General features: G+C 42.4%; 1 protein-coding gene across 1 annotated transcript in view; it reads right to left on the reverse strand.

Moving 5' to 3' along the window:
• Positions 1-8,856: 8,856 nt before the first annotated feature.
• anos1 (anosmin 1) overlaps positions 8,857-27,137 on the reverse strand; it is a 38,609-nt gene continuing 20,328 nt past the window's right edge. The window contains 10 exon segments of the mRNA XM_079667388.1: positions 8,857-10,065; positions 11,492-11,633; positions 12,331-12,551; positions 13,920-14,091; positions 15,227-15,315; positions 17,925-18,071; positions 19,058-19,202; positions 21,443-21,648; positions 24,172-24,301; positions 24,670-24,854. Of these exon segments, the coding sequence (XP_079523514.1) occupies positions 10,013-10,065; positions 11,492-11,633; positions 12,331-12,551; positions 13,920-14,091; positions 15,227-15,315; positions 17,925-18,071; positions 19,058-19,202; positions 21,443-21,648; positions 24,172-24,301; positions 24,670-24,854 (1,490 nt within the window). The 3' untranslated portion in view covers positions 8,857-10,012.

The following is a 27,137-nucleotide window of genomic DNA, read 5'->3' on the forward strand; positions in this document are numbered from 1 at the left end:
CTTGCTACTTTCACATCATGGAGGCTGTTTTCAATCAGATCTGCACAATATTGCATTGTCTTTGCAGCTTAGCTTGAAAGGCCTGTGAATATGAGAAGAGATGAGCACAGAGATGAGTTGTGTTGAGGGGGAACTCGCAACTTTTACTGACGTGAGAAAAGAGAAGGCTTGCAGACACATCACACACATCACATGAAGCAGTAAATCTTGTCTGAAATAAAAAGTGTTTGTTTGTTTAAATAATTGAGCCTAACGGGACCTATGAGGTTTTTCAGGAATCATCTCTCTTGAGGTGCTTCACTTCAGATAAATGACAGCTAATGTTTCATAAGAGAGAGCCCTTTGTGTAGAGTGATTAAACATCCAGCCATTACAACAAAAATCAAATGTTGCATGCAGTCATCTGATAACAGGATAAAGGATGGAGAGGGAACTGAGTCTGGAAAATAAGCTGTAGGTTTCTTTCATGAAAAGCAGATTGTCCTCAGATAAGTAGCTGATAATGTCATTCATCCCAAAGGTGGGACGTGGTTAACAGCCACTTACCATCAAAGTGGGGGGAAAGAGAAATCATCCCTTGTCTTGCCGTGCTGTGCAAACCTTCCTAACATGTATACCATATGTTTTTTCTACTCCTCTTGAGTGTCATAAACATGTTACAGGCTGCACAGGCACAGTGGCCTGTCCTGACACTGAATCACAGCATTCCCTCAGCTCACCTAAATCTCAGCTCCACTCAACACCTCAACACAAACGGAACTGTTTATGTTGCACACAGGCTGGAAAAGCACACTTGCCACGCTGCATTTAGTCAAGGGATTCATGAACAAGATGTACTGTTTTATTTTATATCTCTGTCTGTCACCTTTAACATTGTTTGACGATAATAACACCTAATGTCCGGTCATAACCACTGCAGATATCCCTATTTTCCCTTCAATAATCAGTATTTTCTGTGCAATAGTATATCGACAAATGCTTCAGTGGTGTGACTGAGATTAATCCTCACTGTCTTCCTCACAAACAATACCAGGCTGTGCCTTAATGCTGCAGCAAAGGAAATGGTCCGCCATCACTGAGGTTGTAAATTGAAGTCATGAAAGTATCAGAAGTTGCTTGTATAGTGTTTTTTTTATTCATTATAATGGTGTTAATGGCTATGGTTAATGGCTATGCATTAAAGGGATACAAAGGTCCTCTTTAAAATATATATTTTAAGCCTTTTAAGGACTTTTTTGGAGAGACCAGGGAAACAATAACAACAAATAACAGGAAACAACGGCAGAGTGAGATGAGTAATGACATGCAATATATACATCCCCAGCCAGAAGCAAACCGGAGACGTTTCAGTTCCTGGTTGGTGCGTAACCTCTGTATGAGCAGGGCGCCCTCGTGGGCTTCTTGATGAATTCAACTTAACTAAAGACAAAACAAGGTATGCTGTAAGATGATATGCTTAAGCCCGCAGGGTATTTCAACAATTTAGGTCTGTCATGGTCACTCACCTGTCTTTACAAATTGATTAATGATTTATTTCCTCCACAAAAGTGATCTAAACACTTAAATATTAAATAAAGCAGTATTTACATTGAAATAGAATGGAATAAAATATGAAATATGTGCAGTAAAAAAAACACATATTGTCAACATTATAATATTATTTTGAAAATGGCAACCATTTGACAGATATGTGAAATCACATGCTATGAATGACGTGTTTACAAATAATAAAAATGCATTCAGTGTGTGTAATGCTTTATATAGGGCAATATGTTTAAATTGTACAATCACGATGTACACACTTCCTTTTTAAAATTATTTTCAGGACATAACTGAAGTCCATCAGGCTGAACGGCTCTCAGCACGGCTGGCGTTCGCAGAGAGACACCGGTGACCAGAGATGGAGAGCAGTTGACTTTCACCAGCAAGGCCCTCTGTTTGACATCATGTTGTGTTAATGAGAGCCAGCTGCCCGCAACATCAGCATTCAACTTCATACCAGCATAAAAAACATGAAAGTTAGTGCTTTAAACATGTCCAGATTCCTCTGTACGCCACAGGCAGAACTAGCCTGCTCGTCAGCATTACAATCAATGGTGCCTGTGATCATCAAGGGTGGAAATGAGCTCTTAGCCTTTGAGAGCACACACACACACACACACACACACACACACACACACACACACACACACACACACACACACACACACACACACACACACACACACACAAAATACTGCATATTCATTATATAAACATTGTGGTTGGCTGATGTTCCAGCTTTGTTTTGAATGTATTTGGATCATCGTCTTTAAAAATAAAAACAAGAAAATCATATTATCCCGGTTAATTTATTTGTGGAGTCAATTGCTGTGCCGTGTTTTCGGGGGCCTGTAAAAGCTTTTGTGATTGCACATATAAGCTGCTCTTTTACACTGTAATTGATTTCATGCTCCCTTTTCAGCTCATGCCTCATATTGATTTTGTCAGGAAGTCTAAAGGACTTAATAACATTTTGGAAAAACATCCAGTGAATTGATGTGTCCAATAATTACCTCTGATGCCCCCGTCCTATATATATATATAAACAAACAGGGACATTTATTGTTTTGGGTATGTACCAGAGGCTGATCCATTGCAGTCCTTTCACAGCAGACAGACGAATGGATTGCCTGTTTTTAAAAAGAATTGTCTGCGCCAATCCAGAACAATCAAGATGGAGACAGAGCTTATTTTCCTTAGAAAAACATCTGTATAGAAAATGAGCAACTGCATTTGAACTGAAGTGAGAATCTTTTGTTTATTTGCATGGAACATCCCTCAGAACACATTTATTCACAGCTCTTTCTTCTGTCACGCAGGTTTATTTCAACATACCAAGGACGCAGAGGTGCTGAAGCGTAGTGTTTGTACATCAAATTATCCCTGTCGTAATTTCGTCTTTTACGGTAACAGCCACTTTGGATGGAAGATGCATCATCTTATTAACACCTCTGACTTAGTGCAGAGGGCTACTGATGTGTTTACGGTCTCCGATGCTGTTCCTGTGTGTCTTCAGCGGCACGCCAGCAGGAAAAGTGAAGGAAGCTCTGTTCTCCCCTGACAATATCTATTTCCTCTGTGTGGATTCCATCTGAACTCAACCCCTGACCTCTCCCCTTGTCCCCGAGCCGGGCCCACGCCGACCTCTGACCTCTGCCTCTGCCTCTGAGGCCCCGGCTACCGACCCCAAACACCGACTTCACAGGAGAAAAAGAACACAAGATGGAAAGTTGCCTCTCATTGCTAGTCACGCCTGGGGGGGTGTATTGTATTGTGAAAAAGAAAAAAAAAGCCGACACCAGCCAGCAATCCCAATTTGAAAGTGTCAGCGGTTGTATTTTGAGTTATTACCTACAGTATATCGTTAAACGCTTCAATATGAGCTCATGTAACAGTGGATTGACCACAGTGTATAGATGATAGCATTCCAAACTTCATTAATTAGGAGCGGGTCACTTGGGTCAACATGTGTTTATTCTCAGGAAGGAGCATTAAGGGGATTAACGCTAATCAGAGGGGATTATAGACAGCTATTTCCCAGTTGGATGGTACTTTCCTCAAAAGATCTCGCCACTTTGTACGCCTGTGGAGGAGGATGTTTGCTTTGGAAAGAGGGATCTGGAGAAGTATTCCTCTGGTGACAATTTCTTTGTAAACACAAACACGCTGGACCTCTTGCTTACCTTTGACCCAACCTCCAGAGAGGGGCAAGTCCTTTGAACAGTGTGTGTTTCAGCTCACGTTGGTTTATTGTGAAGCTCTTCATGTTTAGATAGTTGACACCGTTTCAAAGAGGTGTTGATTCAACTGTGTGCTATTCTTTGGCCTTGTTGTTGTATTATATTACATTTAACTGTATTCAGTGATGAAAAGGACTACATTAATCCTGGTCACTAAGTAACCTTCTGAGGTACCAAGGTATTTTGTACCACTTTATGCTTCTACTCCACTACATTTTAGCAATCATTATGATAGATTAATATTTCACATGGAACACGTATAATTGGTTTGCAAAATATGGTATAAAGCAGGCATCCTCAAAGTCCGGACTCCGGTCCGGATCCGGACCGAACCACAACTGTCTCTGGACTCTGAGCAAATTATACTTTTCATATGCGAGACATCGCCACAACGCAACGAGTCAAAATGTTCCGCTGTGTCCAACAACAAACAGCGCTCTGCATGTCCGACTGTTCCACTGTCTGTGTGTGTCTGTCAACACATTGGTCCAATCCCATTCAGCATCCCGTCAGAGTTGTTTTCCCCCACCAACAGTCTGCGAATCAGAGGCACAGTAGGGCGGGTCTTCGCGGAATGCGGGTGGGAAAAATGCGTGTGTTTAAAAAAAAAAAGTCAGAGAGTTAACAGCTCATCTAGTTGCATCTGTACTGTAGAGCTCTAGTAGCCTAGTTTCACCTACTGGGGTGGCATGGGGGGGCAACTGCTACCCTCAAAATAGGCCTTGCCACCCCAGCTGCCACCCCAGTTGGCAGCTTTGTTTTGAAAGAAAAGTTGTGGCTCATCGGAGAGAAAGTCTCTAATGTCCGAGTACAAGTGAATGCAGCACAAGACGCACGCCTTGTAACCCCGCCCCCGGCCCTGGCGCGAGCTTGGAAATATGATAGGCGGCGATTTCATTTGAACGGTACGGCGCAAAACGAGAAGCATTCGGACCCAAGTACTGAAGGAATGAGGTATTTGCGGTCTGCAATGACAGAGAAGAGCCTGTCAGGTTGGCTGTACTCAGCATTGAATCAAAACGCACTAAAGCTGTTGATCTTAATCAGTGTGTGAGGCGTTTTGCTGAACAAGATGGTAATCGCCGCATTCAGCTGTAAAAGACATGTCAACTTGATGCTCTGCTCACGGATGAGCATACAAAACTGTTAAGATGATGACCTTACGTGTGTAAATATATGTTTTTCTTTGTGGGGGTCTGCCCCCAAAAAACAGTTTCAAGTCCTGAGAAAGTCAAATAAGACGGTGTGTAAAACTACACTGCCCAGCCAACAGAAAGTAACCACTTTGATTGAACTAGGCCAGTAGGTAACGGCTTTCCACTGGATCATAACTGAAGTATAAAATAATGCATGACTGAAGTGATGGAGACCATGTTTGAAGGCAAACTAAAAGAGGAAATAACAGGTCAAGCAAATCCCCCTCTCAGATTCCCCAGCAACAAGAAGAACATAAATACTGGCAGGTGATTTGATGAATCAGCTTTGTGATGGAATACAAAAAGCACAGTGCGTTTCCTTAGCTGTGGATGAGTCCACTGACAATGCTCAGTTGCTGGTGTTTGTGAGTTTTTATGATGAGGCAAAGGGGGGGTTTGTTGAAGATGTGTTGGGCCTGATGAACCTCAGTGGACACTCAAGGGGGCAAGACATTTATAAAGCAATAATGGGAATGCTGAATGAAAGAAGGTGCGGCTGCCTTTATTCATAACTGCAGCTCTTACACTGCGACCCTGAGGGATCGAGCACAGACACAATAACAAGGAAAACTGCTGCATACAGATTATTTTTGTTTTTGCAACCTCGTGTTAAGAATCTTGTTGTAATTGTTTAAAAGTTTGAATGACCGTAATAAACGGACCTTTGTCTTGTTGAAAAAAAAATGTTGGACCTTTAAGATTTGTATTTGAGTACCCCTGGTATAAAGCATTGTTATAAATCAAAAACCAAACATTTTAAATGAGCTCAAGCTCAACCAGATGTTCATAGCTTAATGAAATAAAAATATTCAAGATGTATATACACATCTTCCCATTCTTTCTTTTTCCATACTTTGTAGACGTTGCTGATGATGATTCTGTTATTTGTACTCCACTTTTAAGTCAATTATGTATACATATCTTTTACTTTAAAGGATATTTCAACATTGCAATACTGATACTTTTACTTTAAATAATTGCAGTCCATTGTACATCACTGGTAATACTGAAAGGTCATTTATTATGTTGCTTTCTACAACACATCTCTCTACAGTAGTCCAATATATCTCCAATAAAACGGCCTCAAGAGAGCTGAACCAACAGCTTTTTGACACAGTGTCAACAAACAGGACCATAATTGGATTGATGTTATTGGAGAGCTTTAGTATCGGGCTGCATTTTGGTTTGCAGAGGTTCACTTTATAAGCTGACAACTGTGTTTATACGAAATTATTTTTGTTTGGGTGTCATTATAGCAGCTCAGCCGCTTGCAGAATTGGAAATGATATTCCCTGCGGAGACACAGAAGCAAAGGAAGTTGTAGATAAAATGAAAGGCAAAGAAAACAAACACATTATCTGTCTGGCCTCGGATGTGATGATGTTTATACATCAGTGTCGTGTTAGAACTGCTTTTTAATCACAGCTCACACATGCTTATCAAGCTTCTCACTTTGTCAGCGTTTAGGGAACAGGAGGCGAATGCTAAGCTTGTCAACAGCGCTGTAGCTCTTGTGCTTGTGTAACGTGTGGCATGTTCTCGGGTCTGCCCATGTGTTCTGGACTTCATTAGACTTAGACTGAACATCTTTTGCTGCCTGTCAGCGAGATCCTTTCATGTGTCCCCTGCCTGGTCCCACTCACCAGAGCCTAACCAGAAACATGCCACTGCCCAGGGCAAGGTCAGATTTCTCACCATGCATTGAAGCAACATTGCCTTTCCTAATGGAGGGGGAAAATACCCTGGTTATTTTTCATCAATCTTACGGACAATATATTCCATCTCTTCATATTTAAACCAGTACAAATGGATGTCGTCCATGTGGAAGTAATCTGGAGGGAATGCATGGCTCTGTTCGATGATCTCACTGACCTGAAACTCACATGAGAGTAACATTTGCCTTCAAATCGTTCAGGTTACGATCAGTGTCATCTCAAAGGCAGGGTAAGGTCCCTCAATGTTTTGCCCCATACTTCAAAGTCATACCCGCATCATCAAAACTTTAAATCCACCCATCCTTTAAAGAGTAATGGTACAGTTGCTCAGTCAACTACCGTAGTAGGATGACCCATAAAAGTAGCTCATATTTGACAAACAGTAATGCATGGCTCATTGCAATGTTAATCTGCAGAACGAGTGCAAGGGGGTCACAGGAAATGTGTGGGAGAAACAGCCTATCTTTGTTGCCCTCTGCTGAATGGTCTCACTGTTTTATTCTCAATGCGAATAAAACCAGGGTTAATGTCAACCAGCAGACGGGTAAATATTTAATTGACCTGGATTATTCGAAGAGCCAAATGAATAATATTGTTTCAGAAATATGTGTTCAAATGTGAAAGCGATATCCCCCGCCTGACTCTCACAATAGGGATGTAATGTCATGCAAAGTGAATAAGCTCTTACTGGCCTTGTACCATCAGAGACAAAGCGTTTGTACTGACGACTGGCCCATTATTTAGTTGTTGCAGTTTTTTCCTTTCTTTTATGTCCTCGGAGACTTGGACGTCTTGCAACATGCCTCAAAAGAGGCTAGAGGCCCTTTTGTTTTGAGGTTTTCACACTTGAGGGCCATGGTATTTGGTGTGTGTAGAGAGGGGCTGTGACAGGCTGAAAGAGAGAGGGGCTGGGCTGGCTCACACAGAAAGGAGCCTGGGCTCAACACTGGCCCTGCTCCCAGAGAGAGAGAGAGAGAGAGAGGGGGATTAGCGTGCACAGACCAAGAGGAACTAATCTCCTGCGACATAATAGAACTGTACATAAACAACATCCCTGAGAAGTGAGCGACGCAGCATTGACTGACTGAAGAGGCTGAGTGTGTGAAAACAAGAGGCCAGAATAATTTGTTGCTCAATGTGGAAAATGGTGAGAAGAAGAGACTTCTAATCGAAACAGCTGGACAGAAAAGACTCTTCACAAACATTCAGTTATTAAGGTAAATTAGAATTGACCCCGATTAACCTCCAACAGCAGAAGAGGTCATTTTACAGTTACCTTTGTGGCAATTCTTTAAATGTAATCGAATCTTGGAACTTTTGTTTTATCCTATTTCCTAATTTTTTCTCAATAAAATAAATAAAATTCAATACTAGACGTGCCATAATACAATAAACTGAAAAGTATGTCATGAAGTCAATGATAGGTTTAGCAGATGCAGTGGTTTGTCATCTCAACAGATGAGGATACAGATATCCATTAGCAAGATTTTGTTCCATTGGAGGATGATTGCACTTCTAAGTTACCAAGTAAAGATGAATGAATGTAATGAAAATGACCACACATACAGTTATATAGTCATTCAAGTACCCTTTATAAGAATGTCATGTGAACTTGCCTGAATACACATGATAAAACATTTAAATGGTATACACTTTTAACACTTTTCTGCATGCACTCCCTTCAAGATGAATGTGTGTGTCCTAAAAGTGGCTTTCATCCGACATACAGAAGTAACTCAGCTTGTTGTTTTAAACACAGAAAACATACTCCGCACTTATAGGATGAACTATCACATGTCACGCCTAGCTTTATTTTCTTGTAAACATTTCCACTTTTCATTTTATGGGGCGAAAGGCTGCTGAGCATGGGAGGGTTTAATGCTTTTCAAACACACAAGTGCTCTGAGAAGCTGTTGAGAGGTGCCCGACCTCAGCGATGGTAAATTCGCTGTGGCTGTTGAGCTAGATGACCTGTTTATTTGGACTTGCAGAGCGCCTGTCCCAGGCTTCTGGACCGATCAGTGAATATGTTGTACACAGAGTCAGCCATGATGGCTTCTACAGCCAAAATAAGCAACAGTAACTGCCAAACGGCTGAGCACTGGGAGGAGATGCCTGTCTATTTACTGCTCGAAGGAACCTCAATTAAACAAACAGCCAAAGTAACTGGTTAAGGATTATTTTATTACTTAGGATTTTGTACAGTTTCTACCATGGAAAAATAACATGTAACATAAGACTGTATTTACAATTCCATTTTTACAAAATGTCTTTACAAGATTTTTTCGCCGGTTCAAAAACTTGAGACTAGAACACACGAAACATTCACATTCACACACATCCAAACCAAACTTTGTAATACACACATAAATAAATATAGACATTCACTGACTGTTCCACGACAAATATTTCTACAGCCAAGAACATGTACAATTCATCATTTCCACACAAGTTATAATTTCATTAATAAACATTACATATTACTCCCAATATAATTCTTTGTTAATCTGTTAATGAAATATTGCTAACATAGTGAAAAGAGGTAACACAGACATTATTTCATGCCAACAGAATGCTAACGGTTGTCATGCAAAACCATCACAAGCTTTCAATTTAAAGCAAGTAATTCATTTACAGTTCAAAAATCAAATGTACTACATGCAACATACTATGTGAAATATTCTGGGTTAGACAACAATGACTTTAGTTACATTATCCATCAGTACTGACTGTTTGCCTAAGCGCCTCTTTAATGGGTAACACAAAATAAATAGATGAATTTTTACTTTTCTTTCTTCATGAATAAACAATTGTTTTACAGTTTCGGGCATTTCCTACCATTCATCTTTAACCATCTTCAATCAAGTATGTGTTCCTTCAAACCATGACATCATTCCTTGTTATTTATCAACCTTTTGTATTGAAATGTTGTTTATATAATTTACAGCTGTGTACGATTACAGCTGGATCACTATTGGGTCTTAACTATTACCTGGAATTTATAACTTCCTGATGAAATGGGCATGTGTTTAGGGAGCTGTGTACTGAAGAACACAGAATATGAGACCTTGCTGTATGAATTTCACTGTACAGACCAACCCGTCCGCTGACATGCATCAGTCGAGGGAGAGGGCTTCAGAAGGAATAGCTGATGTGTTGTAGAGCCTGGAAAAGATGGACCCATATTTCACAAGCAGGGGGGGTCAGTTCATGGTCTGGTGCGCTGTGTTTCTGTTTGGTTCCACACATTCCTTCCCCGACGCACAGGAGCAGAGAGCCACCGGAGCTTCTCTCTATTGGGTTTTCCTCGGCCTGCAGCTCAGTGCCTCTCTACTGATGGCTTCTGGTGGTGAGGGTGCCGGAGTCTGGGTCCTAAAGCAACAAATGTAGGAGAGTCAGATCTCGGTAATATTTGACTTTAAAGGTCCCCTTTTATACTGTTTTTCATCAATATATTATATAGGTATCAGATATATACAAAACATGTCTCTGAAGTGTTTGGCTCGAAATACCAAACAGATCATGCATTGTAGCATCCCATAAACCCCTCTGTTTCAGCCCTGTTTCAAAAGTGCTGATTCTCTGTCTGTTACTTTAGATGAAAATAAGGTGCTACTCCCCACGCCCCTCTGAGAGATATTTGGTTAAAAAGAACACAGTGGTGCTCTAGGAGGAGATTCAGGTGATCAGGTGGGCGGGTGTTACCTTGGTTGGTTATTGGCTAATGGTTACACAAGCCAAAAAAATCGTTATGACATCATAAAGTGGCCAAAATCTGATCAGCTCATTTTCAGACAGGTTTTTATATAAATGGATCAGGACAAAAAGTGAGCGAATCTTTTTTTCCTGAAACTTTCTGAATCTCTTTACACAGAGGGGACACATATTCATGTATAAAAGACATGAACATTTGGATTTTGCATAATAGGTGACCTTTAATTTCATGCAGTAAACATATGGTAGTTTTGCTCCTTGCTCTTGCTGAGACATTTTTTCAACCTGGTATCTAGGTCATAAATACTTTTCATGTACTCTCCATCTGCGGGGCTAAAAACCCAGCTTTTATCTTTTCTGTAAAAACAATGCCTAAATGATTACACTAAGAGATGCAATGAAAGCACAGCATCTATTCTTATAACATTGAAATAGTATCCCTTAATAAATGTGATGTGTTCAAAAGTCACATTTCTGGAAACCTGATGAATGTACGATCAATATCTAATCTCCTTTTTAGCTCTGTTTTGCTTTCCACCAAGCCATGAGGGACCTTTTTAGCCACTAAATGCTCCACTGTGTTCCGTAGTTAGGCATGATGTTGTTGTATTGAAAAATGATGCAGGCAATAAAACCAAAAGAGGTTAGCTGAAATATGCCAAAATGCTTTGTAGAGCCGAGGCAGACTGCTGTAATTCTGTGTGGGTTCATCACTATGAACGACCCCTCTTACACTCAAGTAGGCGTGTGATCCTTGTGGTTATTCAATAATATATTGATCATACTTTAAAGAATAGTTTGATACTATGGGAACTACACTTTTTTGCTTTCTGGTGAAGGATTATATGTGCCGGTTTATTTCTTAGCTCTTGCCTGACAGCCCGTTAATGGACTAGCTTTGAAGGTACAGATGGATTGAGCTTGTAAACGTTGGACAGAGCCGAATTCAAACTTAAACTGAAAAAATATTACTTTAAGAAGAGATTAAAGGTCTACTCTTAGCACCACTGAATGAAACAAAAACAAAATCATATTCGTGGATGGGATGTAGCACAAAAGACAGTTGCAGTTATTTAGTACTTACGGTGTTGAATGACTGGTAATGTGTTGGGGGTCTGGAAAGTCTTGACAGTGGCAGGACCTTCCCCCCCAGTTGTTATGACCTGCACCTCCAGTCTGTAGTAGGTGGATGCTCGCAGGTTGGACACCACAAGCAAGTTATGATCCTGTCAGGTGAGGGAGGAGAGCAGCAGAAAACAGAAGATGCAATCAGTGAAATAGGACAGAACATGCCTTTGAATGAGACAGGACTTGAATTGGCCGTATATCAGGGGAGTATCAGCTGCGGAGCTATCAAGCACAAGCCACAGACGAAAACAAAGACTTTGTTTTCATAAGGCTCGCTGTCTCCCCTTTCCTTTGCAGCCAGCTTGATAAAGAGTGCGGTGGGTGGTTTTATTTATAGACAAGCTCCAGAGGCTGGGAGGTGCAGATAGGCGGAACGTGTTGTTGATTGAGCAGATTATGTCAAAGCGCTGCTTTTTCAAAGCTCTCACGGAGGATAAAAGAGGAAGACGTGAAGGCAGATGAAAACATAGAGGAGGAGAACTTCCAGCAGGACACAACACTTCCTCAGATCTCTCCATGTGCCTGTCTACACACCATCGCTTAACACAAGATTCATGCAAAGAGGCCACATCAGTGTTATCCTCAAATCACCCTCACCTCTGACATGCTGTGAAACAAAGTGCTGCAAATAGAACATATCTTTCTACTACAGGGGACATTTACAGATTATATATGACAGCATTATCCAGTGGGATATGGACACATATTCAATCTGAAAACAGCCCATACTCTATGGCTGTATCGCGACTCAACATTAGATAAACAGCAATCCAGTTTTAATAAAAATAGACTTACGGGAGGCAGGATCTGGGACTGGGAGATGATGCTGTTGGGCAGGCTGTTTTGCCGGCTTTCAGTGGTGATCTCGGCCCAGGTGACCTGGAAGCCTGTGATTCGCTGATTGGGAGCCACCCTGGACACACGCCACAAGAAGTTGCCGGTAATATTTCCCTCGATGATGGAAAAAGAGGCCGTCAGGTTCTCTGGCTTAGCCAAAACCTTTGGAAGTCCTGGAGCTGTTACGAGAAAGGTGATTTGAGTCACAGTGTTGATAGTGAAGGAGTAGCTGGGTTATAAAACACATTTGCTTTCTTGCCGAGAGTAAGATGAAAAGATGGATTCCACTCTCATATCTGCAGCTAGTGACACTTTGTTACCTTTGGAGCCAGGTTAGCTGTTTCCAGTCATGTGCTAAGCTAAGCTAACTTGCTGCTGGCGGTATCTTCATATTTACTGTACAGACAGTGGCATCTACCTTTCCATCTAACTTTGGCCAGAAAGCAAATAGGTACAGTTGCAAGAAAAAGTATGTGAACCCTTTGGAACTACCTGGATTTTTGCATAAATTGGTCATAAAATGTTCTGATCTTCATCTAAGTCACAACAATAGACAAACACAGTCTGCTTAAGCTAAAACCACACAAACAATGATATGTTTTTATGTTTTTATTGAACACACCATGTAAACATTCACAGTGCAGGGTGGAAAAAGTATGTGAACCCTTGGATTGAATAACTGGTTGACCCTCCTTTGGCAGCAATAACCTCAACCAAACGTTTCCTATAGTTGCATATCAGACCTGCACAATGGTCAGGAGGCATTTTGGACCATTCCTCTTTACAAAACTGTTTCAGTTCAGCAATATTCTTGGGATGTCTGGTGTGAATCGCTCTCTTGAGGTCATGCCACAGCATCTCAATTGGGTTGAGGTCAGGCCTCTGACTGGGCCACTCCAGAAGGCCTATTTTCTTCTGTTGAAGCCATTCTGTTGTTGATTTACTTCTGTGCTTTGGGTCGTTGTCCTGTTGCATCACCCATCTTCTGTTGAGCTTCAATTGGTGGACAGATGGCCTTAAGTTCTCCAGCAAAATGTCTTGATAAACTTGAGAATTCATTTTTCCGTCGATGATGGCAATCTGTCCAGGCCCTGAGGCAGCAAAGCAGCCCCAAACCATGATGCTCCCTCCACCATACTTCACAGTTGGGATGAGGTTTTGATGTTGGTGTGCTGTGCCTTTTTTTCTCCACACATAGCGTTGTGTGTTCCTTCCAAACAACTCAACTTTGGTTTCATCTGTCCTCAGAATATTTTGCCAGTAGTGCTGTGGAACATCCAGGTGCTCTTTTGCAAACTTCAAACGTGCAGCAATGTTTTTTCTGGACAGCAGTGGCTTCCTCCATTTTATGACCAACTTATGCAGAAATCCAGGTAATTCCAAAGGGTTCACATACTTTTTCTTGCAACTGTATATTTCCATTAAACATTGTATACATGTATTCCATTAATATGATAACAATATGCTCACATGTCTGATTACTTTGTCCACACTTAAACACATCCATTTCAATATACCCCTTACAAATCAAAAGGCTGAAGACTCACCTCCCTCCCCAGGGCAGGGGATGTGTTTGTGAGTCTTGCTGCGGATGGTAGCACAGGACGGTGTGAGGAAGGTGGTGCTCTCGTCCTTGGAGCGTCTCTTGGACTTCAACATGTGAACGGTGACTTTGTACTTGCAGGAGAACAGCAGGCCCGGGAGGTTGATGTAGTTCTCCTGAGCCAAGAAACACATTATTCAGCCATGATGACTTTGACATGTCACCCAGGTCAGGTCCCATGGAGCTTCAGAGATAATTAAATACACAGCGGCGGGGCAGATCACATTCCCGCTCATGCCTCAGGAACATCACCCCCACATTACAGGAACACTTTGAACACTCACATGGTAGAGGTTAAACCACTATCCTTTTATTCAACTTACAATACAAATATGTTTATATAGCTTCCACATGTGGCACAATCACGACTTAATTAAGAAACAGTAACCAACGTGGATTTATGGGTAACTTCTAATAAAAAGGAACCACCCGTAAATCTAAATTAATTCTGTGCTACACTCATTTAGAACTTGGATTACTGATCCTAACCAAAACAAAAAAAGCGCAGTTCTCATTGCTTTTGAGGAAACTAAAAAAATCCTGCTGACTAGTGGATTTGGATCTTGCATTTGTAATAAAGAGGCTCTATATTAATAGGCAGTCGCTCCCCAGAGAGAGGGTGTGTGTATATTCTCTCTGATATGAAACAGCTTTGATTAAAAGTGAATGAGGCGCTGCGCTCACATAAAAGCAAAATCCTGGAATCCTTCCCAGTGATCTATAGAAAATGGATGTATACTTCCTAGCAACGTGAGGGCTGGTCCCCAAAGAATGTGTTGATTGCCAGGCCTCTGCCATCCTGTATCAGCCTGAGCCCAAGCAGTTAAAACACCCCCCTACCCCCCACACACACACACACCCCCAGACTCGACATACCCCTACCCAGCAGACCCTGCACTCCACAAGAAAGCCCTACGCATGCAGAATGCAAGAATAATGGAGGTGAATAATCGCCCATTCCGGGAAACATTGTTTAAGTAAATGTGTTTTATTGGCCAACATGCCTGACCACACGACTGACTCATAATATTCAAAACAAAAAGCCAGAGATTTGCCCAGTGCAAATCCATCACAACAGGGCTTCAGGCTCACTCAGTGGACTTGTTTTCTTTAGCGGAGCGGCTCTTTCCAAGCATCAGACAAAAGGTTAGGCGCGTGCTTTGCATAGCGTGGAGCTGCTGATCCAAACATCGCTCTGCACTCCAGGACCCCGCAGTTTGAAGGTGTGTGAAGCGGCTTCTGGAGACTAACCTGTGTGACAGATTTCTCTGGTCCTCGGGTCTCGTTGTGGGCGCAGTACTCCGGCATCCACTGGACATGGTAGCGACTTACAGCGGGGTCTGAAACAAAGGGAGGAGGTCACATAACAACAAAGACATAACATAGTATCCAGATTTAGCGCAATAAAGACTAATCTTTGAATCTATTAGCTCCTTTTATTAAACATAAAAGGAGCAGTGCTTTGAACGCGTTTGCTTGTCAGTGTTTTCTTGTATAATGAATAGTGTCAGAGTCATATAAACACAAAATCTACTGACAACATCTTTTATATGCCTTGACGTTTTATTTGATTCTTTCATAAAGGAAAATGTCAAATATTTATTGGTTTCGTATTCTCAAATGTTATGATCTGCTGCTTTTTTTAGCTCGTAACAAATCGTGCATTTGATTAATCCCCATCAAAACAAGCTGCCTCTAGACGGGTATTTCTTTCTACGTTATAAAAACAAATCATCATATTCAAAATAACCCTTTAGCAAGACACTGATGTCTAATCTGCTCTCTAGTACTGAATGTATTTGCATAAAAGTTTAATTGCTTTAGACTAAAGCATCAAATGATTACGATGGTCAAATAAAAGCCAAGTAAAACTATAACATGTTGTGGGAATAAAGTATAGAGTAGTCTTAGATATCCTGAAGAGCGTAATTTACATAATTGACATAACTATGGTAATTTACAGTTGCGTTATGTAACTGCACCCACTGTACATTCATTTGGATATCAAAAGTCAATCCGACAGGCTCAGCTTATTAACTGATGAGTATCTCACATATTACAACTCTCCCTTTCTGAGAACTGATATCTCTCTTTCCATTATTGATGATCACGATAAAATAACTTCCTTCTCTATCCCTGCATTAGTTTATTAACAGGATTGTTCTGTTTCCTTAACCTTCCCTTTTGTTCCCTGAAAGGCCCAGTTCTCAATCCAAACGTTCCTGCTTCTCCTTAAATGTTTCTCTTTCTCATTAGCTGAGTATCAGCCTTGGTCATGCTGGGACACTGCAGTCCCGTTTTGCTTCATTACTGTACAGTAGCTCCTCATGAGCTCATTGGCAGTGTTTATCGGCCTCATATTGTGTTACTAGGTTTATTTTTCATTCAACTGTGTCGCTTGGGTATGTGAAATACTTCTCCGATTAATAATTGAGTTATGCTAGGTTCGCCCCTCGGCGGGGGCCTGAGTTGTAGTGGGAGAGATAAAAGGGGGCCTTTGAAGGCTTAGACACAGATCTGGCACTTGGAGCCCCTGAGCTCTTTGGAAGCAGAAGAGAGGAATTACAGGGAACCGGGAAATCGGGAAAAAAATAAACAAGATATGCTTAGCCTGCTTTGACAGAGAGGGGATGTGGTATGTAAAACAAGAAATGGGACATGGAAATCAGGTAGAGAACAGAACCTCAGCAGTGTTCGATAAATCATGTCTGGAAGCGAGCCTCAGAAGTGCCACTGCTGGACTGCTGTCTATTGTCTTGGTGTTGGGCAGACAGTGATAAATTATCTGAGCCGGTGTACAGTAAGGTTCACTTTCACTGCTGGAGAAAGCCCAGAGGCCGGGCTGCTTTGGATCACAGAGACAATGAGTGAGGGTTTAATCACGGTTCAGTTAACCTGTCCCTTCTTTCTGTCACACAAACCAGATGTCCAGAGACTACAACTCTCCAGGCCATCTGTACGTCCGCGTGTTTACAGTAGTGGAACACAGGTTGTCAGAGTCAAAGCCAGGGTCATACCTCAGACTAATGAGGGCCAGTGACACACACACACACACACACACACACACACACACACACACACACACACACACACACACACACACACACACACACTGCGCTAGAAACAACACACAGAAAAAAGAAGCTGGACTAGGATTAGCACTGCACTGCAACACTGTGATTCCCAAGCCACGCTTGATCCCCGTCAGCATCACTCAGCCCTCTGAGTCCAAGCCAAGCTCGCTAACAGCTCTGGGCCAACTCTATCTTCTCCCTCTCTCTCTCTGATTCAGCAGTTGGTGTCTCACCAGGCCTCTGCTACGCCAGGGTTTGCATTCTTGACTCTCAGATGTGGAGTTTGGCTTAGGCGATGACATATATTAGTAACATAACATAGACCAGTGAATGGGACTTGACAGGTTACCCTGAGAGCATGGTTCTTTCAAGGTTTCCATATTTCCACTCTGGTATTAACAGAAGGGCTGGGGAATAGCCGCCGCTGGGACAGGCATTCCTATAGGCTTTAACCCCTTGAGGAGCTGCATCCCACGACCGTTTTTGTTCCCCATGACATCAGGTCTTGTAAAACAAAATGGAGCGCTTCAGCACTAATGCAAGGCTGAGGATCTATTAAATACAGCTGTCAATAAATCCCATAGCACCGCTCTGGCTCTGTGTGTTTATTGTTCTTTACTAAACGGTGGATCAGCTCTACCAGTCCGTGGGCAGGTTCACACAAATTTGCCCTGCATTCACGTTACTGAGCTCTCACAATGACACATTGTTTCATTTACACCATTTTATACCACATATTTTTTTTAAGGAATCTTGAGTAACTGAGAATCAGTCATAACACGTTATTATGGTTTACATGAGTCATGATTGATGGGGATGATGGGGTGCTAATTAGATTCTAACAAAGCTGTAAATCAGTGCAGTGGAGTACGTACCTCCCCGGTTCTTCCAGTAGACACGAACCTGCAGCTGGCCATCCTGGTAGAAGGGAGTACCGACCTCGAGAGGGCCAGAGGGGCGTTTGGCCAAGGTCGAACTGAGAGGGGATATCTCCTCCTTCTTTGACTTGATCACTGATTTTACTGGGAAGAGAAAGTAGAAATGTTGGCTGCTGTAGCTAAGACAGTGACTATTGTTGTGGCAGACTCTCCAGCATGGCAACAGAAACATTCCTTTGTAATATAACAGCCGTTACAGCACCTTCTTTATGGATTAATGTGGCGTCACTCGATGGGCACACATAGTTCTGCATAACACTGCCAAGGTTAGAGGTTCAGTTCCCCCTAGGCCACACAAGCTCAAAACGCACACACACATAGTGCTGAGGTTTGGTCTGCTAAACACGCAGGAGCTTCAAATGAATGCAGATGTGCTGTTAGCACACCTTGGCCCTTCATGCTTTTTGCAATTCGCATGATGATTGTTTGCCTGAAGAAAGGTTCGCAGAGCCAGATCTATCTCCACACTTTGTTTTATTGCAGAGCCAGCACTGAGGCCTGGACACTCTCAGTAATTTAGAAAATTGGAATTGTCAAGAAAACAAACAATCAAAAAGCAAAGTGGATTCCTCTTGATTTGGTTAATCCAATCCTTTATCTGCAAACACAAACACTCGGGTCCTTCCAGGTTTTTATTTGTATTTCAGACACTGCATGTTTCTCTAAATTGCACCTACTCATGATTTGGTTGTTACAAAGAGTCCGATTTTGGTCCAACCCTTGTAAAAAACAAAGTTGCTTTTGCTAAAAGCACAAACTACAGGTGAGGATGGTGGCATTTGGTATAGTTAAGGCAGGGGGTAGGTCATACATTGGACAATCCTGAGAGGGACATGGGTTTCTGTCACATACAGTATGTTTTCAATTTCAAAGATCCATCCAGAAGCTATCCATTTACCTTTCCTTCAAAAGTCTCATAATATCATTTTAGTGGTAGAGCTAAATTAGATGAACAGCAATGTCATAAGTGTTCATTTTGTTTGGAGTATGAATATCTCTCCAAAATCTCTTGGTAATCTCTCCTATCGTCTGAAAGTTCAACAAGACAGGAAATTAGCACCAATGTGTACCTGAGTCATTATTCTGGGAGGTGCTGAAGTGGAGGGAAGCCTTGGAGCCCTTCAGGCGCACCTGTCCCCAGTACGTGACGGCCTGCAGCTCTACAGTGTAGCTGCTGTTCTGCTGCAGTCCCTCTAGATCTACCCAGCTCTGAGCCTGCGAAAACAGAAAACACTTGTATGTTAGCACACTGACACCTGAGGCTCCTTTCATAGCCCTGTCACTGTCCCAGTCCTCGCTCAGCCTGGGCCCACCCGCGCCTGTGGGACAGCCCTATTTATTAAGAACACATGTGGAGCAGAGGAAGGTATCGTGGCGAGGAGATAGCCTTCAGGACTTTGTGAGGGAGCCGTGTTATCGGAGCCTCCCAGGGCTTCCTCACAGTGTTTGACTCGCAACATTCCACCGTCAGCGTGAGCTTCATGAATTCTTGTTATTGACTGTGCGTGTTTTGACATTCCTCTGCCAGCAGGCTCCTTTTAAAGCCCTGAGGTGCCAAAGTGGAAACCAGTAGTACATGTGTCAATGGGTGTCTGGTATCTCCCACCTCTATCTCCTCTGTGCCACATCTGCTACGCATTTCATACACTAATTCAGAAGAAGACTCACTATAGAGGTGTGTGTGTTGACTGTCTAGACAATCTGTCTATCTGCTCGAGTCTGTAATGAAATGTCACAGATACTGAGCCACAGGTATCAGGTCACATGGTACTGGATGAGGTGTGCAAAGGACTCACAACATGTTGATTTATCTCTAAGGTCAACTTATGTGCTTAGATACCCTTTTTTTCAATTTGTGGCAGTATCATCAAAATCTAGAAGCAAGAACAATTTTGTAATACTTTCAAAAATATTTCTGTGTGGCTTTCTGAGTTGTCCAAGCCAGGAAATGTTATTATGTAAGCTCTTAACTTGGCTGTTTGTTTAAGATTTTATAACAAAATTGGCTTTGTCTTGTTGACATACGAGACAAAGGGCCATGAAAGCTCTTCATTCTGGATGGACCAAATAGTTGAGAATGTTCCAGTATGCAAACTAAATTGTTTCAACGCATTAACAGTAGGAAATCAATAGTATTTTCATTTTCAAATGATATTGATGTCCTTATTAGAGGATGTTTCATGTATATTTCTATCAGATCGGTCTTGTTTTACTGAGTTTCCCCCACAGTTTTAACACACTGTAGGAATTATTGTAAAACATAATAATAGGGTAGTAAGTGTGAGTATCCTTATATACCAAAGGGACCTTGAAATTACTGAGATAAAAAGATACAAAATAAGACAAATGAATAAATAAAGCTGTGTTCCTCTCCAGAAATTAATAGCTGAATTACACAATCAAAAGCGGGGGTGGCAAGCGAGGTACATTGTTGCACCTACTCTGGGAATGCCCAGCGGTAAAAAGAACTCTGGTCAGAAGTAATATCCTTATTGTCTGAATCTTTAAAAGTTAATTTCCCTACATGTCCCATTGCATGTCTACTGGGTCTCAAGCCAGATGGCAATCTTGAGAGGACTACCGATCGGCTCTGGACATTGGGCTGTTTAGCCCAAAAAAGACTCATCCTATTAAACTGGAAGGAACGCAAACCAGCCTGCTTTACTAGGGACTCATGGCTGAGGGAGTATCTGGACCTACTGAACATGGAGCGTGCAGCTTCTCTGCTGGGGGATTTTGAGGGGAGACAGGAGGATTGCGGTTCACTGCCCGCAGCTCTCCTGTCTAACCCTGTCAATATGGCATCTCCTGTGTAATGTATAATGTATTGTGTATGTAATGTCCTGTGTATGTCACAATCAGCTGTCTTAGGAAGTCATCCTTGCATCCAACCCCCCCCCCCCTCCCCCGTTACATTACGTTTAGTTGTTTGTTGTTACATGTTTTGATGTACGGTTTGTTATCTGGAGCAATGTCTGTTTATTTAAAAAAAAAAAAAAAAGCGGGGGTAGAAAGAGAGTAGGAGAAAAGCTCACAAAAAGCTCTAAAATACCAAAATCAGAAAAAGTGAATAATACAAATTGAGATATTAAAGAAACAGACTTTTGAGATTGTGAGTTATCACTATAAATACACCCATTCATCACAGTTAATGTGCTTTCTTTTAAAGCTTAACAGCCCATTTAACAGTTCTTTCATCAGTATACATAAGGAATTAAAACAATGAAGAACACATTGCATCAATCTGTGTGTGATTGATAGCTTTGCACATTTATATAAATAACTTCCATTCCGTGTTTATTCTTTCTTCCACTGCAGGCCTGCATGGACAATATTTACAGAGATGTGTTGAGGCCAGAGGAGAAGATGCTGAGATAATCCTGGAAAAGAACCTGTCGTCTTAGAGAGAGGAAAAGGGAGAAAAATAACACATTGAGAAAGGTTGGGAAGATTACCCCGTTGGTGGTCTTTCTCCTCTTTTTCTTGGATGGCACTATCGACTTGGAGGGCACAGTCCAGCTCCAGAACACTTTGTAGTGATGTATGGGAATATCGGGCTCCTCTGGCAGGGTCCAGTTCAGACGGGCTGTCACCAGACCGTCCTCGCCCACCGTCACGTTGCTGACGCGCAAACTGGCTGGCCTGGGAGGGGCGGACGGATCTAAAGCAAAAACAAGAAAAAACTGTCAGCGCCAACAGATTTCAGTACAGCTGTAGACATTTAGAGCAGAGGATGAAGAGGGCCTCTTATTCTTGTAGGCGACAAATCTTGAGCCAAGTATAATTTCAAGTTCAGGCCAAGACACCTTTCACTACTTGTGGATCAGCATAGCAGTGAAGGAGGGGGACTGGTATAACACTGTGTAAGGTAATTAGTCCTCCACTGACAATATGCCATCAGATGTTATGACAGGTGTCATGTCACATCCATGACGGTGTTCAGCGGGACGGGGAGCGCAGGTCAGGGGTTAACAAACACATGCTGCTCTACACTCAGCATTCCTGTACTCTAGCTGATGTGTGTGTGTGTGTGTGTGTGTGTGTGTGTGTGTGTGTGTGTGTGTGTGTGTGTGTGTGTGTGAGTGTAAAGCTGGTTCTGAACATCATGTGTATGCACACTGTGACCCAGCTGATGTCAGGAGGAGAAGCAAGGCCACATGCCAGACGCCAGACCAGAGAAAATCTCCCCGTAATGAGAAAATGATTCGCGCCATAGCCCTGTTCCTCTCCCACCTGAAACACATTTAATCCACTCCAAAAACACCATCAGACACATCGGTTCACTATACCAGCTAATGTCGGCTGCATAAGATAAATAAGCAGTCAGTTCTTACAAATTGCCCTAACAAAGTATGGTAGTGCAAAATTGCAATCAGATGATATGGCCGTGCTATAAAAATAACAATGGCGTGACAGAATGGCCAGGAGCTCATCAAACCCATGACAGCTCCCATCAATCTATCAGCGTTTTGGCACTGATTGGCCCGATTGGAGATCGGTTTCCATCCCTGCAGCAAATCTTATTCCCACCTGGTGTCTGGATCTGTCTGACAGCCACCCAGAACACTCTGGGGAGTAAATGTATGACGAAGGATTGACAGGGCAGGTCAACACACACGCCACCAAAACACACTAATACTTTTTGTAATTGGCACAGGTTTTCAGAATTTGGCAGAACATGGACGTACTTGGGATGTCTGCAGCGTTTCGCTGCTTAACATCTTTAAATCTATTATTGATTAAATAACACAAGTTTGATAAAGAATGTGCACGGTACGTTAGAGGGTTTCCCAAACTTTTCAGCCCGCGACCCCCAAAATAACAGTGCCAGAGACTGGCGACCCCCTGTCGACAGGGGGGGGAGGGTGCTAGTGAATTAATTTCAGAAAAAAAAAAAAAAAAGTTTGAGAAACACTGCGCTATTGGATTGTCAAAGAAAAAAATGTCTATGCAGACGTTATTATTAATAATAATTTAAAATATATATATATATATATAATATATATATTTTTTTTTATTTCCCATTTTTATTTTGTAATCATCTCGCGACCCCCACTCGGGGTCTCACGACCCTCCCACTTTGGCAACCCCTGCGTTAGACTGCGTGTTGAATACATGCAAGTGATGCAGACACTTTTTTACATGGCAGACAATGAACTCTGCATAGGGCTTATCTGGCAGGCACTATGTCTCTGCCTCTGCATGTCAAACAAACAAGTGTATTTCATTTGGATTAGATTAAATCTCAACACATTATATTTTGAATCTGTAATCCCTGGGAACCACTTAACAATTGGCCATTGCTTTAACAAATGCCATCTGCAGCACAACACTGCGATTTAGTGTCATTAAACTCTGAAAGTGCAGGGTACAGGAGCAGAGCAGCTGCACAGGAAGCCATCAGAGCTTGTCTGTGGCAAAGATCTGAAGTGCATCTAGGTTACGTCAAACCCTCTAGGACCAAGACAACACTTTCATTCATTTAAAACCTGCAATATCCTGACTGATACAGACATATTACAGTTTATATGACTGTAACGAGGGGGGAAGCCCTCCTTTGAAGCCATAAATGAAGATCTAGTTACAAGACAAGAAGAAAAGTGTTGTGCACCACAGTCTCTCCTCATTAGCAGCACTCTACCTGGCATCGGCATGAATTACCCTTTCCACTTAACTCGCTGTGTAAATGTGTAAAAAGCTGTGGTGGGGGGGAACACTTATTTACAATTCAAATGTACAGGGTAAACAACAAAATATAAAGGTTTAATACCTGAATACAGTTTTAAATAAACATATCCGCACAGTGTGAACACCATCAGTGAAAAGTGGTCAATATATAATTTGATCATATTACAGTAAAACATTAGTCTTGTGTCGCTGTATGAAGCCTTGGGGATCAACTTAGGACACACTTCTGTTGTCACTAAACATATTGATCTTTTAGTCCTCTTTAAAAATGCTAGGTTCAAAGTAAAGATGAGATCAGATATTCGGTGTCGGTGATAAAGAAAGCATCACCACTTACTCCTAAGTGAGTGGTGGAGTTTGTATGTTCAGATAAGATCTCTTCTCAAAAGCTCCACCTGTTCCAAGGTCTTAACCATAACAAATGGAGGGCAGTGGGTGTCAAACAGGAACTTAAGGCCACACACACATGCATAAACACATACACACACACACAGACCTCTGGAGGAGCGGAAGTGTTTGCTGGGTGCAGTGAAGCCGCGGGTCCCGTGGACATTGACTGCAGCAACTCTGAACTGGTACCATCTGCTGGCTCTGATGTCGGCCAGTTGGACGCGCTCCTCTGCAGTCTGAGGGACAGATGGGGGGGGGGGAGAAAACCACAGGGGTCAGGGTTCATGTGGGGTCACAGCCCCATGTGAGTTTGCTACCACATCAGTCATCTGTGTGTTTCTCTTTGCCAAACTTTCAAAGGCACTGCGACTGTGAGGAATGTGCAACAGTGTGCAACAGTCTGTCAGCGCGCTGCAGCACTTTCACAGCTGTAGCATGTGGCACGCTGACATGTCAAACTGACATTTCTTAGTGATATAAATCCCAAATGTGTGATCAAAAGAATCACTCCCATAACATCAATTGAAGGGGTATTAAGCGGAAAACCTTTTCATCTCACTGACAGGCTTCAATATTTTTGAACGTATGGTGCTCAGATCCCTACCTGTGCAACAGTCTGCCACTCGGTGGCATCGTCCTCGCTGGGGTGGATGCCATAATTCCAGCGGCGCTGCACCACATAGAGGACGGGCTCCACAGAAATGTTGAACTTGGAGGACCAGCGGATCTCCAGCTGACCTGACGGCTGCTCCAAAAACACCAGCTCTTTCCTCGGCTTGAGAGGAACGCCTAAAAGCACAAACGAGAGAGATGATGGCATGACAGGAGTTACTATCACCTCCACTGAGAGCACATTTGTAGGTGAACTTCAACAAGAAGCGTGTTGTTTTCCCAGCAAAGATAAATGACACCATCATACTTGGACAGCTACATATTTAAAAAATGAGACATGATCTCACTGCAATAGATTTAATACAGGGTGCGGGTCAGCAGCATGCTCTTTCTACTGTAACAGGTTGTGACATTTCCTGGCCACGGTGATGTGTTTAAGAAGCTTCTTAGTAATGACACACACTATTGGATATTGGTATTTCAGAAGACAGGTTTAACGTCTGCCATTCCAGCAGACACAAGATACACCAGTGCAAACATACACACAGGCATGTCAAGTTCATTAGCATCATGGCACTTCAGCCTTTTACACAAAGCCTATGTGGTCACATGCAATACATTAGAGATTTATTAAGTGCAGGACTGGCCCAAGTGCTCAGCCAAGTCAGACGGAGCCTCTCAAGTAAATGTATTGCAGCGGAGACATAGTGAGTTGTTGATTGAGCATTGGGCACAGTGATAATGAGATGGAGATTGGAAAAGCAAGTTTGAAAATACAGGAGAATAATACATCCCGCAGTTCTCAATAAATCACCTAGCACTTCAGACCCTTACGCTGTGGCTCCGTCTCTGCAGAGCGGCCCACCACTGCTCTGCATTTATAAACAGCATCAACATGCGCTCAAGGCTACCGTGCGGCGTGTTGGTAAACAACATAATCAAGACTGTGTAGGCAGAGCGCTCGGATCTACTTATATCACTATTCAGTCTTCATACAGGGCATGTAAATGGGATTGATTGGTGCGTATCAAATACTAGAAGATAGACGAGGTCCTTGAGCCGCATGCATATGGAGTTAGTACTTTGTTTTGTCCCGCTGATAACAGCTCTCTGCTCACTAACAGCTGGGGGTCATTGTGCTGTGGTTTCACAGCTCCACAGTCAAGTGTGTGTGTCTGTGTGAGCGCCAAAAAACGTGTCACATTTCCTGCGCAACACTGAACACCAATGTAACCACAGCATTCCTACTTCTCCCTCTGTCTTAGCTCATTTTCCCACAAAATCACACAAGAACTCCTGCAAAGCACAAACCACACACAAATACACATACAGTATTCTCTTCCACAATAGGTGGGAGGGCAACAAATGTACTTTCTCTCTCCCTTTGCTCTTTCCAAAGATAACTTTTGGTCAAGTCTGGTCCAAGAATCATACACCGTTCATTTTTCAAGTGCTGCATGCTTCCTCCAAACCGTGATGTAACTGCCGCTGAAGCAAGAGTACAGCATCCATTCATGTCTTAATCATGCCGGCAATTACACTCCAGCAATATAATTCTCAATACTCACGCACATACTGTCATAATGACTGCTCCAATTACAGGGGTTGAAGAAAAGACTACGAATACTGCGTGTAGCACGAGGACATAGCTCACATAAAGTGAGGATGGCAGATGGGGCGATGGACTCACTGACTTGCTGTGACAGTGTGGAGATAACTCTTTCTGAATTCAATTTCTTTCTGACATGTTCATTTTCCAATTATTATTTTTTTACTTTTACCACCCATCAAGCTTTCTTTGCCAGCTTCGCAGAATAGTGTAAAACTATGTGCCGCTTCAACACACTTGGATTTCATCAGATAGGGTGCTATTTTTCACGAGAAAAACATAAACATGAAAGAAAAAGAGTTGTGTTAACAGAGGCACATCAAATACTTATTTGACTACAGTACAAGGCAGTGGAGATTGAAGCATCAGGCTGAGTTGATAGTAAAAAGAAATAGAAATAAGAAGTTTTGTTACTCAGCACAGTGGGGGTCCAGTCCTGAACATTGACATTTCTCTTCATCATACACGTGTGACACACACACATCTGAGAGTGATCTCTGTGGGGGGAAACGCTTCATTTCTCCCCGCTTGTGTTTGTTAATGGCTTCCAGCATCACAGCTCATCATGGCTAAGACCACACACACACACACACACACACACACACACACACACACACACACACACACACACACACACACACACACACACACACACACACACACACACACACACACACACACACACACACACACACACACACACACACACACACACACACACACACACACACACACACACACACACACACACACACACACACACACACACACACACACACACACACACACACACACACACACACACACACACACACACACACACACACACACACACACACACACACACACAC

This window comes from Notothenia rossii (genome assembly GCF_949606895.1).
Source record: "Notothenia rossii genome assembly, chromosome: 2".
NCBI lineage: Eukaryota > Metazoa > Chordata > Actinopteri > Perciformes > Nototheniidae > Notothenia > Notothenia rossii.